The 14,180-nt window shown below is 37.4% G+C and overlaps 1 protein-coding gene across 1 annotated transcript in view; it reads right to left on the reverse strand.

The window, feature by feature from the left end:
- The window catches only part of LOC129738262 (twitchin-like), a gene marked incomplete at its 3' end in the record, with an annotated part of 79,843 nt that overhangs the window by 52,554 nt on the left and 13,109 nt on the right, over nucleotides 1–14,180 (reverse strand). Inside the window, exons 2-3 of the mRNA XM_055729445.1 lie at nucleotides 5,956–6,603; nucleotides 3,213–3,234 (exon numbers count right to left, since the gene is read on the reverse strand). Of these exons, the coding sequence (XP_055585420.1) occupies nucleotides 3,213–3,234; nucleotides 5,956–6,265 (332 nt within the window). The remainder of the gene's footprint in view (nucleotides 1–3,212; nucleotides 3,235–5,955; nucleotides 6,604–14,180) is intronic.

The following is a 14,180-nucleotide window of genomic DNA, read 5'->3' on the forward strand; positions in this document are numbered from 1 at the left end:
AGATTCAGTTTAGTAAGCATAGGACAAACCAACCACAATACAATTAATTTTTATTGAAAGGTTCAGTCGGTTTTAAGTTCGGATTTTCACTTAATTCAAGGAAAATTGGTTAAAAAGAATTCAATAAACTTTTTCCAGATAACCGTTTCAGTTTTTTTTAGATTTCTTTATAACGAACCTTATACTTAATTTAATATTGCATATACTTTTTTAAAATACGTATTTGAGAATAATTCCTTTAGTTTGGATGGTTCAACCAAATTGAACCTGATTCCCAATTCCACTTCAGTTTTAAATAATTAGTTTCGATAATGTACACTTCTGAACATTCCAAGTAATTTAAATGCAATATTTTCTTAGTCGATCTTAAATTTGATTAAAAGCACAAGCTGGTGGAAACCCAAAATTTAGATTTATTTTATAAATTGGAATCATTGAAATTGTTTTTTGTGTTGGTTTTAATATGCAGCATAGGGACATAGTAACGTGTTAAAAATATTGATTAATTTGCATCAAACTTGCAGATACCACTCGAATACAAATCGTTCAATTTGATTTTTGATGAATTAGCCTCAAGAGAAGAAACTAGGAGTTTCATTAGGAAACTTAGGAGTTCTAGGAGCATAGGAGCATAGGTTTAAAGTGGCCATATCACTTACCAAAGTGATTTCCATGCCACATCACATTTCCCCCAAAAAAATCAGCGTGAGATTTGTGGAGGGATGGCGTACAGCCGGTCTCCGCAAAACAAATCATCACATGTGCTGCACTTCCCTTCCTCTATCGACTACATGGACTTGGCCGGCGTCGTTATTGGTTCATTTAAAAGTAGGAGATCCTCAAAATTGTACAGTGAGATTGTATTGCTTGTTCCCAGCAATCTTTCAATTGGTTCATTGTGCAATGTTGATTATCTCGAATCAATCACGGAGTGCAACCATTATGCCATTGGCTGGGAGGGGCCGCAGGTGGACCGTAGTTGATAGCAAGCTCAAGCTCAAGCTCAAGCTCAACTAGTTACGATTCTAGGTGAAGTACGTATTTAGCAAATGATGCAGCCTCATTTGATCTTTTCAGTTCTTGACACGTAGAGAAGTGCAAGTACACAGGTTTTCTTTGGAAATTTGGTTGATCCATAACCGTAACTTCGCTTGAAAGCTATTTTACATCATCACAAGCAGTTATGATATTTTTTTCTTTTCCTTGAAGCTTTAAGTTCAAATCAAGTGGTCAACGTCAAATGCCAAATCCTGAACCCGGTCGTCTGCTAGAAAATGTTCAACAGGTTCACCTTTCATTTCCAAAAATAATATTATTTCCTCTCGTAGCAAAAAAAAATCTTTTTAATGTTTGGTGGCGTATTTCTGTGTAGTAGGAAATTTTGTGAAAATTTAAGACGGGCTACGCGGGCCGCATTGACCAAGACCGCGGGCCGCAAGCGGCCCGCAAACCCCCAGTTTGACATGCCTGGTCTATGGTGTTGCCGCTCTGCGATATGGGATCCAAGCTTTGCAGCTTTCTTCTCAAGCATTTCAGCTTTGCATTCATGCTTTCAGTAAAAGCTCATCATCGCACTAAAACATTGAATATCAGACGTCAGGTCACTAAAACCATGGTTGTGTTTATATTGTTTACGGTAATGTAAATTGCACTGGTGCACGAATGTGCCTTAAAAGTGTTTAAACTAGAGGTTGGACCCCAACCCGTTAACCTTTATTTGGCGCTAGTGTGATGTCTGGTCCCATGATGCTCCTCTCTTCGCGAGTGTTAAGGTCCGGTAACATTTCTGTTTTCGCTTCATTTCTGCGTCTGAATCCGTGGAAAACTTTTTTTTAATTTTTCGTTCGCACTATTTTGAAAAATTAAAAATAAATCATACAAAAGTGTGTTCGATGATTTTTTTTTTTGCTGTTTTTACTCGCTTATTTCAAAACAGTCAGCCCAATTTAAAGTTCTCACATAAAATTTATGTGTAATGATAATGATTATTATTTCATGCTAATCAATTCCATGAGCTGAACAATTTTAGATTCGTATGCGTGGGGAAACATACTTTTTAAACATAGATTTTTTGCAGTGTAGCCTTAGAGCTTAACGCCTGAGACGATTGAGTAGCATTTGTCTGGTTCGTTTCTGTTCTGCTGTAGTGGCCTTTGCCACAACCTGAATGTTGATGGCGTCATACCACTCCATGATAGCCGGATGCCAAATACGACCAAAACAGCACAGACAAGTCATGTTTATCCAGGAAAGGCAGCGAACTCTTTTGAAGACACTCTTTAACGTAAATTTCCTAGTTGACGGTTCAGGTTGCAAAGAAAATGTCGCTTTTCAAGCCACAGGTGCAGATAGCTTGCCAAACGAGATATTTCTTGGCTTACTTTGATAGTTTAATATACTTGAAAGCGTTAGCCACTCTTCGTGTGGTTTTCGTTGTCCCTTGATTAGAATTGTAGATAGCACATTTCTGATTTCAGCCGGATTTGCCCGAATATTGTTCAGATGTCAGATGAAAAGTTTTGATTTCAAATTCCCAGGTTCATATTTAGACAAAATATGCCCGGAATAAATCTAGAATGCATAGTTTAGAACCGGAATCCAGGATAAGATATCCATATTGCTGTGGAAAAGTTTATACTGGGTAGTAAATCAGGTTCAAAATAAGGCAAGTTTGCTGAAAATCTTGGCCACCCGGCCATGGTTGAAGAGATCATTAAAACAAAATAATTATATTTGTTTGTGTTCGCTAGTTCGAACTAAAAGTTCGTACGTATTCCGTTCTAAGCAAGTTTAATTTTTCAAGTTTGTCAAAGGATCGTTTCGATTTGTAAAAAATAGTCTATTGGTAAATTCAATACTGTTGGGCTGTTCTTCAAATGTAACAATCTTATTCACTATAAATACATTTTGGAAAACAATCATGCGGAATTGAGGAAAAAAATACACGGTCATATTCGATTAAGTTAACCAACATGCAAACATCCAAAAAAAAAACCACACACCTTTCTTTCTTTTCTACCCTCTCTTCGGAGGGGTCAGCCACAGGAAATTTTTTTTGCAGGGATCAGCAATCGAAGCCATTTCCGGATTACGTTTGCATAAGCGCAAGCATTTGTTGATTAGAGCAGCCGCAGGTTAGTGGAAATTTTGGTGAAAGAAAAAAGCGGAAATTCAAACAAAAATCGGATAAACATTTTGAAGAATATTCTTACTTCTCCACCGGTTCGTCAACAGCTGAACATCGGAGACGCATGGCGAAGGTGACACAAGAGGAAAAAATGATGATCGGATTTTAAACGAGCGCCACAAACGTTGACGGATGACGAACGATGGAAATGAACAGGAAACAGTTTTATTAGTTACTCATAAAGATGATTCGGACGATATCTTAGGTCATCAGTAGCTTTGTTCTTTTTTAAACAAAAAGAACTCATCAAGTGCCAGGATGTTATTTTAAGGCCACTCGGTGGAATCGAGACCTAATTTAGGATCAAATATCCGCATCTCGGGAAATATGAAATAAATGTCTATTGCATAAAGAAAATTTTACCACATATAACATTTTAGCTACTGACCTATATCATCCTAAAGAATTAATTTTTTTTTCACACGGCATGTTCTGGAATCCACTGTTTATTATTCACAATAAATACATTTTGAAAAACTTTCTAGACTTTGCACCCAACGGAGTATCATAATGTGCTCTTTCACCTAAATGAGTATTCTGACAGATTTCGCTTTTACGTTTAATGATTTATTTCTAAATGAACTCTCCTCCTCGAAATCAGAAGACAGTGCATTAAAGATGTTTAATGTGTCGATTCTGGAGAACGTAGGTATGTACATGATGCTTCTGAAAGTTCACCATTCCGGTTCCCAGTAAATTTTAATCGGCAGAGAGATAACTCAAATCGCCAGAGGGATCGTAATGATTCCGCAGGCGATTTTGCATCATTTTGGAGTGAGTGCCGAGCAGTGATGCCACATTTATATCAGTATTTTGAAACTTAAAACAAAATATCTGTGGGTATCCTAAAAATCAGTATTCCAGGGTGGATAATATAATATCCATTATATAATAAAAACATACACTGTATTCTGTATATGATTATTCAACTAGAAGATTTCCAAGAAAATCGAAGCACGTGGCTTCGCATTCAATGCCGAATAAACAAACAATTATCTGATATATTCAGTTGGAAAAAATGTCACCTTCCTAACGCATATTCTCTAAATGTAAACTTGCATTGACAAACTTGGCTAAGAACTTTAATAAACTCGCCAAACATGGCCGAAAGACTCGCTATGGTCAAAAATATAAATCCTTTAATTTATAGAATGACTCCTTTTCTCGCATCTTCTTTGAAATGCAATATCTCAAGCTTAGAAGTCATATAAAAATGGCAAATAAAATTGTAAAGATTTCATTAAATTTGTTTATTTGAAAAAATATATTAGGATCGTTACTACAAAGATAAAAACAACGTTAGTCTTTTCAAGTTGAATATCGATTTATTTTTATTTTCATAATTGCATCATGTTACAAAAAAGTAATAGCGTACATTAAAAAATAGCTCGTTCCAATACTAAACAGATATTTTTGAGAAATCAAGTATGTTCTATAAATATAATAAACGAATAAAATTCAACTAAAATTCGTGTTAAAAAAACCGTTCTGTGAAACATGAGGTACCGCGAGGCAAAGCCATAATTCGATGCTTTTTCAAGAATGTTTCCATTAAACTCTCACAAATTTTTGCATCCGTGGATAGGATTATTCTTAACAACTACAAATATTCTTGAATCAGCTCAATTGATTCAAACAGTCAGAAGTTATTTAAAATTAAAAAAAAGGTTTAAATAACTCGTTATTACAAGATTTTTACTGACCATAGTTTTTATACACACCACAAAATATCGATTTTTAGGATTTCCATGTCGATAATAGATTTTTTTCTGGGTTAAAAAATACCGATTTAAATGTGGCATCACTGGTCAGCACTCCAAATGTTGTGTTTCACGCTATTTTTCGTGTTGTGATTGTGTTTTTCTCGGTATCTGATCAGCACTGTGAGATCCACAGATTTTCAATCGTAGCAGTCGGCTTCTGAGGCAAAAACGTGTCCGGAAGGAAACATACTAACCCGAATTGGAACGTGCTAGCGTGTTTCCCTGGGAGCGGTTCTAATCAGGGTTGCCAACATTTTATTTCAAAAATCAGGGACTGGTGGAATAAGAATCAAGATACGTCACTAACTAAAGGAAATTTCGATCAAAGTGATGACCTTTTTTTTTTGGTCGTCGATCAACATTTTCACTTCAGCAATGGGTATCATATGCAGCTCCTCACAACCCATTTTCATCACTTTCGCCAAAACCAGACCAAATCAGGCTTATTTTCAAAATTCAGGGAAACCCAATGGCTTATCAGGTTGTCAGGCTGATCCTCGAAAAATCAGGCAAATCCTGAAAAATCAAGCACATTGGCATCTCTGCGTCCAAGCGTCTCAACCAGATTATTTCGTGGCACTTACCCGGAGCCACATCCCGGCAATGTTATTCAAATCGCGTGGAGCACATCTCTCAGATTTCCCCTTTTTTTTGACAGATTTAAGCTTTTTTCCTCAGATTTAAGTTTCCATCTCCTATGCTCTCAAGGAAAAAAAAGCTTAAATCTGAGGAAAAAAAAGCTTAAAAACGAGAATCACGAGCACATATTTAAAAGATGTTGGTCACACGATACATAGACAAATCGTGTAACGTTGCCGGGATCTGGCTCCGAGGCCTACCTGCAAATTAAGTTACATCTGTTTACTGGGAGATGAGCGGAATAAATCTCTTTATCGTGAATTCCGAACCGTATTTCTTCTGACTTTTCAACTTCAGAACATGCCGTGTCCCAAGCCCCACACCAATGCTAATTCACAACAGGTTTTAAAATCCCCTTCTACTTACGGCTAAAGTTCAAATTGATGGACGCCGACACCTCGCCCATTCGGTTCTTGGCCTTGACTTTGTACAGGCCGGCATCGGTATCGATGACGTCGTCCAGCTCCAGCACCACGAAGTACTTGTTCTCGCCAAAGTTCTGGATCTTGAACTTGGTGCGGGCATTCTGTGACAGCAGCTCCTCGCTGCGGTACCACTCGATGGCCGGTTTCGGCTTCGCGATGAGCTGACACTCGAACACTAACCGGTTGCCGTCGTCTTCCTGTCGAAGCTGCGGCTTCTGGGTGAAGCTCGGAGCAAAGTCATGGTCTGCCATGGTCAATGACAGCGGGTCCAAAAGGTTTCACGGGCAAAACACTTGCACTTTCGCACTGAGGGTAGCTTTCGATCCACGAGCAAACATTAAACACGGCTCACTCGAGCTTGAGGCACATTGAGCACCCGGGGTCTTTCCTGGCTTTTGGGAGCAGCCCTTCCAGCAGGCGGCACTAGGACACTTCTTACCGTGAGTTGAGGCTTTACCTCGCTTTGTATTTTCGTCGTCGATCGTCGAACGCCTGATATGTTCCAAAGGTTAACCGGTTTTCGTTTCGTCGATAGCTTATTTTTTCTTCACTACCCGAGTATTACCACTAAAAATGCTGCGTTTTCACTCTGGAAAGAAGGAGGAAAATTAAGTTTAGTAAATTTGAATTGTTTTCACTGGACTAGAACATCGATGGCTGAAAATCGATCTTTTTACTATTTGTTTTAGAAATGTCTCTGATAAAAGTCACGAGATTCTTCGAAGCTATACTTCTGCATTCCACTCTAAAGTTCTGAGATCCTGCATCGACGGTTCCAAGGTTTTTCAACGCTGCCTGGTATATCGTTGCCATTCAAGGCCGCTTGAAGTTTCGCTGCCCCAACGTCCATCTTAACCCCCCATTGTTCTGGTTCTGATAAGGCTTTTAACGTTACCCTGCGTTCAGTTATCTTTCAACGTCGTCCGACTTCCCTAATTTCAAGCCTAGGCGGTGTTCCGAAGTCCTTAAACGCGGCACGTCGTTCCACAGCTCCAACCTTCAACAAAATTTCTACCAACAAACCATAACGAACTATGCCGGAACTTGAGGCAAATTGGTAAACCCCTTGGTTTCTCTGGGTGGTAGGTCGACCTTCTCGTGGTTAGGAGGGGAAACGTACGTGTCTGCAAATCCATGCAAATTTACAGCTTAGAAAACTCAACTCTGATCCTGGATATTCGTGAGGCTTTAGATCCACTCTGTATCAGGTCTTGAAAGATGTAAGACAGACATCAGAGTTGTTGTGGTAACTTAAATTCCAAATGGTTAGTCCCCAGTCGTAAGCCACAGATGAAAGATTATACCAAGCTAGCTGTAGGGGGAAGTCTTCTACTACCGGACACTTAAGGTTTTTAAGCAATAACTTTAAAAATAGATTTTTGTAAATATTGGTTCCTCTACTGATTTGAAGAGTATCAATATTATGACCACTTAACTATATTAGAAAAAATTTAATTTACAACATATTCATGCGGTAAGAGAAATCATTTCATGTTAATTTTCACTCATTTCCAAAAGTGTTGTCTATGGCCGGACACTACGAATTACTTCACCAAAGTTGTCACCAATGGTACAAAAACGCAGCAAAATGACTGAATTCACTTGCACAGGTCTTGTGAATATATGTTTTCCAATACTGAACGTTCTATGAAGCCAGTCATAAAAGTTTTTTTGACAAACCAGAATGAAACATTTGTTTCGAAAAAACAAGAGAATAATTGTCTATAACCGGACAGCAAAATCTTAAGATTCTCAGAGGACCAAAATAGTTTCGTTATTGAACTTTTATCTTCTGCAAACCATTTGGGGGTGCTATAGAGATGAAAAAATGAAAGTTTCAAGTTAAAAACATCTATCATTCTGAATATTTTCTTGTCCGGTCATAGACAACAATTTGATGTCCGGTCATAGAGAAATCGCACTTTTTTTCATTTTCCTAATATTTCGTTTGAACTTCCGTTTTGTTATCTTATATCTACTGTGGTCGAAAAATAACAAATCAACGATGTCGTTCATGTGCAGTTCAAATTTTACAAGCCGAAAAAACTGACCTCAATACAAATGCAAAGTTTAGGCGATCCTCTCCGTACTACTAGGCAAAAGCTTTAGATGCCTATCATTCGTTTACCTTTTCAGATTGGATTACCATATTTCTAACACTATATCAGGCTACCATTTACTTTATTTTCTTGGCGTTTAAACATTATTAGGATATTGTGTTTTCGAAAAATCTATGTTGTCCGGCCATAGACGATGTCCGGCCATAGACGACTTCCCCCTACACTCCTGAGAAGTCTGAAAAACTCGTGCAGGTAACATGAATCTCGTGCGACCCAAGACACCAAATGAAAACGAAGTACAGGGGAAGAAGTTGGAGACCAAAAATGTCCATAAAGGCAGTCAAACTTTTCCAGTCCCTTGAAGCTTGGCTAGTAGTCATAAAGGATTTGAATCGTTTTGGTGAAGGAAAATCAACAAACATGTTAACTGTGATCCTTGAAAAATGTATGCTCTGCTCAAGGCCAAGAACTTTGACGAGGTAACACTAGACGAAGAAATGTGCAATGCGTTAGCTATCAATGCAGAATTCATGGTAAGGAGCAAATGACACTTATCCAGCTGCCAGTGAGTGCAGCTAACAAAGTGGTTAAAGATTCACAACATCCTACTTTCATCCAGTTAGGCGATGTCTTTTCAGTTTGGACACGTTATCCAAAAATATGGGAAATGTACCTATAGACCGAGAGTGTGCTTTAAAAAGCGCAATTCCAGAATATGCAGCACTCGATCGGCACACGATGGATAGTAGAGAGAACCTCGAGTCACTACGAGGACACGCCGGACATTGAGTCTGGCGTTAAGTCCCTGAGAGAAGAGGTCACAGAGTATTTGCTGAATCTTTATTGGATTCATCATTGTGTAATAGTACGCCTTCCCCCGTTAGAGCCGTTAGATTGATGTGGTTCAATCTCAATTCCGGGTGGGACCAAAGCTCTGAGGCCGCACGGCCATGATCCTCTTATTGTACCCATGGACCCACAGTAGCAAACTGAGGAGACGCGGAGGTTCGCTGTACCTTGAATATTTTGTAAAAGAAATTATTCTTCGGGGTCATTAAATTATTAAAAACGGTTTCCATTATACCGCAGAAGAGTGCTCAGGTTGCCCCCATAGTGACCAAATATCAATGTTTTACATAAATTTCAATTGCATTTTTCATCTTTGCTATCCATGTCTTTTAATTTCCAACAAATGATGAAAATGACTTCTTTGAGGTCAGAATATGTTAAATTCATTAAAACGGTCCTTCAAAACGAGAACATAACGAGTATGATTTTTTTTTCAATCTAGTAAGCCATTAATAAAATAATAATCATAGCAATCCGTGAAAAAAATAGCCACGAAACCTCCATTCGGAGATTCTTCGGGAAATTCTTCTTCTTCGGGTGTTATCGTATATCAAATTCCCGATTCAGCTATTTTGGCTATTTAGGCTATGCATCTGCGGAACTCAAGGAGTTTGTTTACCAACAAACCACAGAAAAGCTGTGCAAATAATCTTATGTTGGTAAACAAACTCATTGAGAGACCCGCTCACTCCTCGCCTACTTGCTGTGAAATTGTTTCAAAACAACTTGGTCCAAACGAACTCGAAACAATCGTCTGTTAACTCACGGGTATTGAGAGAAGGCGCCGAAGGATAACATTCGCTACCTTCGGTTTATGAAGAAAAGATTAGAGTGAGATTTTAGGATACTTTGCTGGGGAAGGCTAGGCGCACAGCGATGGTGAGCTAGTTGTAGACGAAACGCATCGAAAGGTAGCGCTCAGATTGTCGATAGGTAATAAGAACGTTGACGGAATGGTGGAAACAGCGGTAACAAACCAACAAGACGGAGAGCTTCAAGTGATCAGATGGGGAAGAAGAAAGAAGAAAACTCTGAAACTTCGTCGAAAGAAACAGAACACGAGAAATCGTTGACATTACCCCGAGCGACCAGCTTACTGGAGAAACCAATTCTTCGACCAAGATCCAAAAAAACAAACAATAATACACGGAGAACTATTTCAGCTAGTTATACCAATCATCAAACCATAGTTGATTTTTAGTGCAATCAACTATAAATATAATAGATTTCAATAACTATAAACTGATGATTGACCTTACGCAATCAACTATGAATATAATAGATTCAACTATGATGGTATAATTGATTCAATTGTTAATATGATAGATTTAACCACAATTGTATGATTGCTTTCATGCATTCAACTTTAAAAATAATAGAATCAACTATACATTTCTAATTGACCTCTCACATTCAACTATAAATATGATGAATTCAACTGTAATGATATACACAATTGATTAAACTGTAAATATGGTAGATTCAACAACAAATGAAAGATTGATTTTTTGCATTTAATCATAAATATAATAAATATAATAATATATACATTCCTGGTTGACCTCTCACATACAGCTATGAATATGATAGATTCAACTATAATAGTATAATTGATTAAATTATAAATATGATGATTAAGTGTAGCTAGTGTGCCCTCAGCAGCAGGCAGCTCGTGTTTATCAATGGCAAAACAGTTTATAATCAGCAAAGTAGATATTATTGGACATCACATTTGCTTGTTTAAATAAAATTGTGACAAAATTTTTCCTCCCTTCAGGTTAATTCTAGCCAGATGCGGCACTATATACTATAAATATAGGGTTTCCGTGATTGTTACCATAAAAATTAATTCATTGATTTTTTCTCCCATTTTTTTTTTAATTTATTTTGTTCATTCGCCAAATTGCGAACGCCCATTTGAAATACATATAGACTGTTCGCTCTTTGGGTCACTCACCAATGAATGAATAAATATTTGCCAATTTTGGCTGGAAAGCAGCTATAAGTAATTTTACTCAACATATTAACACTTTTTAGCACGATTTTTTTTTAAGTCATTTAGTCTCATTATCTTAGGTTTTCTACCTACACAGCAAAAATTATTTCCTGTAATATTACGCAAATATCCTGTAACAAAAAGGAGCAAAAAAGGAGCAGGACATTTATCGTAATTTTACAGGTCGAAAACATGATTACGTGACATTTAATTTTTAGTGTACAACTCTTGTACAGGACATTTGCTGTAATAATAAATGAATCTTCGTTAACTTTCAAAGAAAACAATTTGAAATTACAGGTTTTGTTAATTTTCAGTGACACGTAAAAGTAAAAAAAAAAATTCTGAGTAGTCCGGCTAAATTTAAAAATCTTTCCATTTCCAGTTTTCGTAAAAAAGCAACATTTTCATCCAATTATATGTTTAAGTGTGCTGTCCATTTGAAAATTCATTTGAAGCATGATCATATTGGCAACACTGTAAGACATCCTCGAAAAATTTCATACATTGATGTTTAGTATATTATGTTAATTCTCTGTTACAATCTACGATACTCGAACATTACTTTGAAATAAGAATCGTGATGATAGAAAATTGGCCAGACGTGACAAATACGCTACATCACATCATTTTTAACCCCTGCAGTATCCATTTGTTGAAGACTGTGTTTTCCCCGATAAGATATTTGAAAAATCCCTCCCATTAATTTTTTTTAAAGAACCAGGTGTGAATTTATAAATTCCAAAAACTGGGGAATTTTTTCATTAATCATCAATCCAGTAAAAAACGCTCGTCCAACCCCTCATCTGCCAGGTTGATGGTTCCAGTAATTTTAGTGCAGGCATTGGTCCAAAAAATCGCTGCCATCCAGTCATGCAAAATCGATTCATTTTCAGCGGGGCGTCAGAGAGAAAAGTGTTTTCGGCGGAATTCCGCCAAATTACAACAAAGTTGCTTTCCATCACCATCAGATCGACCATGAATAACTCGAACTTTTCTCAATGACACCAACACACATGCATCAACGGATCGGGTGAATCTGAAAGGAAAGGCAGCTCGGGGAGGGGGGTTGTACTTCCCACCACGAAATTAACGACTTTCCGAGGGAATTCAATTAGAAGGAATCCACCCACCACTTTGAAGGGGTAGAATCTCTCGCTTAAATCGGGATACAGCAAATAGATCCGATTTTCCGAAAATAGATCAGCTGCAGATCAGGCACAGAAAAATCACCTTTTTTTCGGCGCCGAGTTGGAAGGTTTTTTTTTTCCTATCGCCAAATGAAATATAGCTTCTGCTGCATTGTAAATTTCAAAACGTTGCGAATTTATTTTTTAAATGGTATTTGTTCACTTTTGATTTTCTGAGGATTTTTCGAAAGGTGGGCGCGGGCAAAAATAAAATAAATCATCTCTCTAGGGTGCGTGGTTGGAATCCGGCTCGAGCCAGAAAGAGAGGAAGGAAACAATTTGGGATTCGCAACATGTGGTTCGGAAAATTTGAGCATTACGCTGACCCCACATCCGAACGGCTAAGAAAAACACATCTTAGATTTTGGAATTTTTGAGCACCGGAAGCCCTCCGAAGAGTGTTTGCAGCTGCTAGAGAAGATTTTTCTTTTGCTGACTCAACGTTTGCATATTTTTTGTTCTTGTGAGTATCATAAAATAGTGGAAAGAATATAATGTACTTCGAGTGTTCATTTGACTTTTCATGAATTCAAAGAGGTGTAGTGATGAGATGGAGGATATGCAAAAAATAAATAAAGTTTTTGGATAAATAAAATAAAACAAAAGTTCAATTCGGTAACACTGAAGAAAAATTGAATAAAATAAAATTTCTATGACAACGTTTTATATTTTGGCAACACAAACAAAACAAAGGCAGTCATTGATCTATTCTTGTGAGCAGGGTTGCCAACATTTTTTTCAAAAATCAGGGAACTCATCGCCCCACATTTTCACTCTAATATGTGTTGTGAGCCTACTTGGTTGAATCATTCGACTGAATCAAAGCAATCGAAAGATTCCCTTGAATTCCCCTTTTAAGAAAAGAATTAAAGGGAATCTTTCGATTGCTTTGATTTAGCCAAATTTTCACTTTTTAGGTTCAGCATTCCTAATCTAGTTCTTTACTATCCATTTTGCATCCCATTCGTATAAATCAGGCTAAATCAGGCATATTTTCATAATTAGAAGAATCAATGGTTTATCAGGTTGTCAGGCTGAGCCTCTAAAAATCAGGCAAATCCTCAAAAAATCAGGCAAATCCTCATAAATCAGGCACATTGGCATCTCTGTCCCTAAGCAAAACGATCAAAACAAAGTCATTCATTGATACATTCTTGTGAGCGACAGACGTGTCTGAGTGAATCTCTAAATTTTGATTCGTATGAATCATAAAATCACGACCAAAGAGACGGTTTGAATATTTTTTAGGGAAAATTATTGCAGCTCATTTGTATGATAAGTATACTTTTTACATCGAACTGAGTCGAAACACAAATACCCAGAAGGGAGGAAAAATTCAGCTCCTATCCTATCCTATGACTATTTCAAAATTTTCCTTTACAACATTGTTCAATTAAATTTATATTTTTGTTCCTCAAATGGGCAAATGGACTATGGACATCAAGACTCGAAGAAGACATTATCTTGTTACAATTCTTGAAATTTTCTCAACGCTCTCGTTTGTTGAGCAACGTTCTATCGTTTTTTTATTATGAAAAAATCTACAAATTCTTTCATCACAATATGGTGCAATCTAGGTCAGTCCGAATCGGAATTTAAAAACTTGTCTCTAATAAACCCTCGAGCTAGCCATTCTTGAACGAATCTTCAAAGCTGATTACCACATAAACGTATTTCAAGAAACTTCTAGGAAGGAACTTGCTGACGTGGAAAGTCTGTTGAACAAATAACATCCATAAATCTGCTCTGATTTAGCATAATTTCGAACGACCAGAAAAAAACGTTGAAAATAAGAAAAAAACCTAGCTTTAAACCCCTGATCTACGGGTACAACCTCTTCGATGGTATTTTTAAAAAACAAAACACTCTCGGCAAGGAAATTTACTTCACTTTCCTTGTTCCTTCTCTACTAGACGGCTGCAACCGACCGTTCGGGATCGGTTTTTAATAACCCTGATTCGGTCGCCGCCAGAAATTCTTCGAATAACGACCACCACCCCGTGGATTAAGACAATTTGTGATGCATTTCCTCGAATAGCTTCGGGGTGAGAGCATTTTTCACCTCATGGTA

The sequence above is a fragment of the Uranotaenia lowii genome, chromosome 1 (assembly GCF_029784155.1).
Source record: "Uranotaenia lowii strain MFRU-FL chromosome 1, ASM2978415v1, whole genome shotgun sequence".
NCBI lineage: Eukaryota > Metazoa > Arthropoda > Insecta > Diptera > Culicidae > Uranotaenia > Uranotaenia lowii.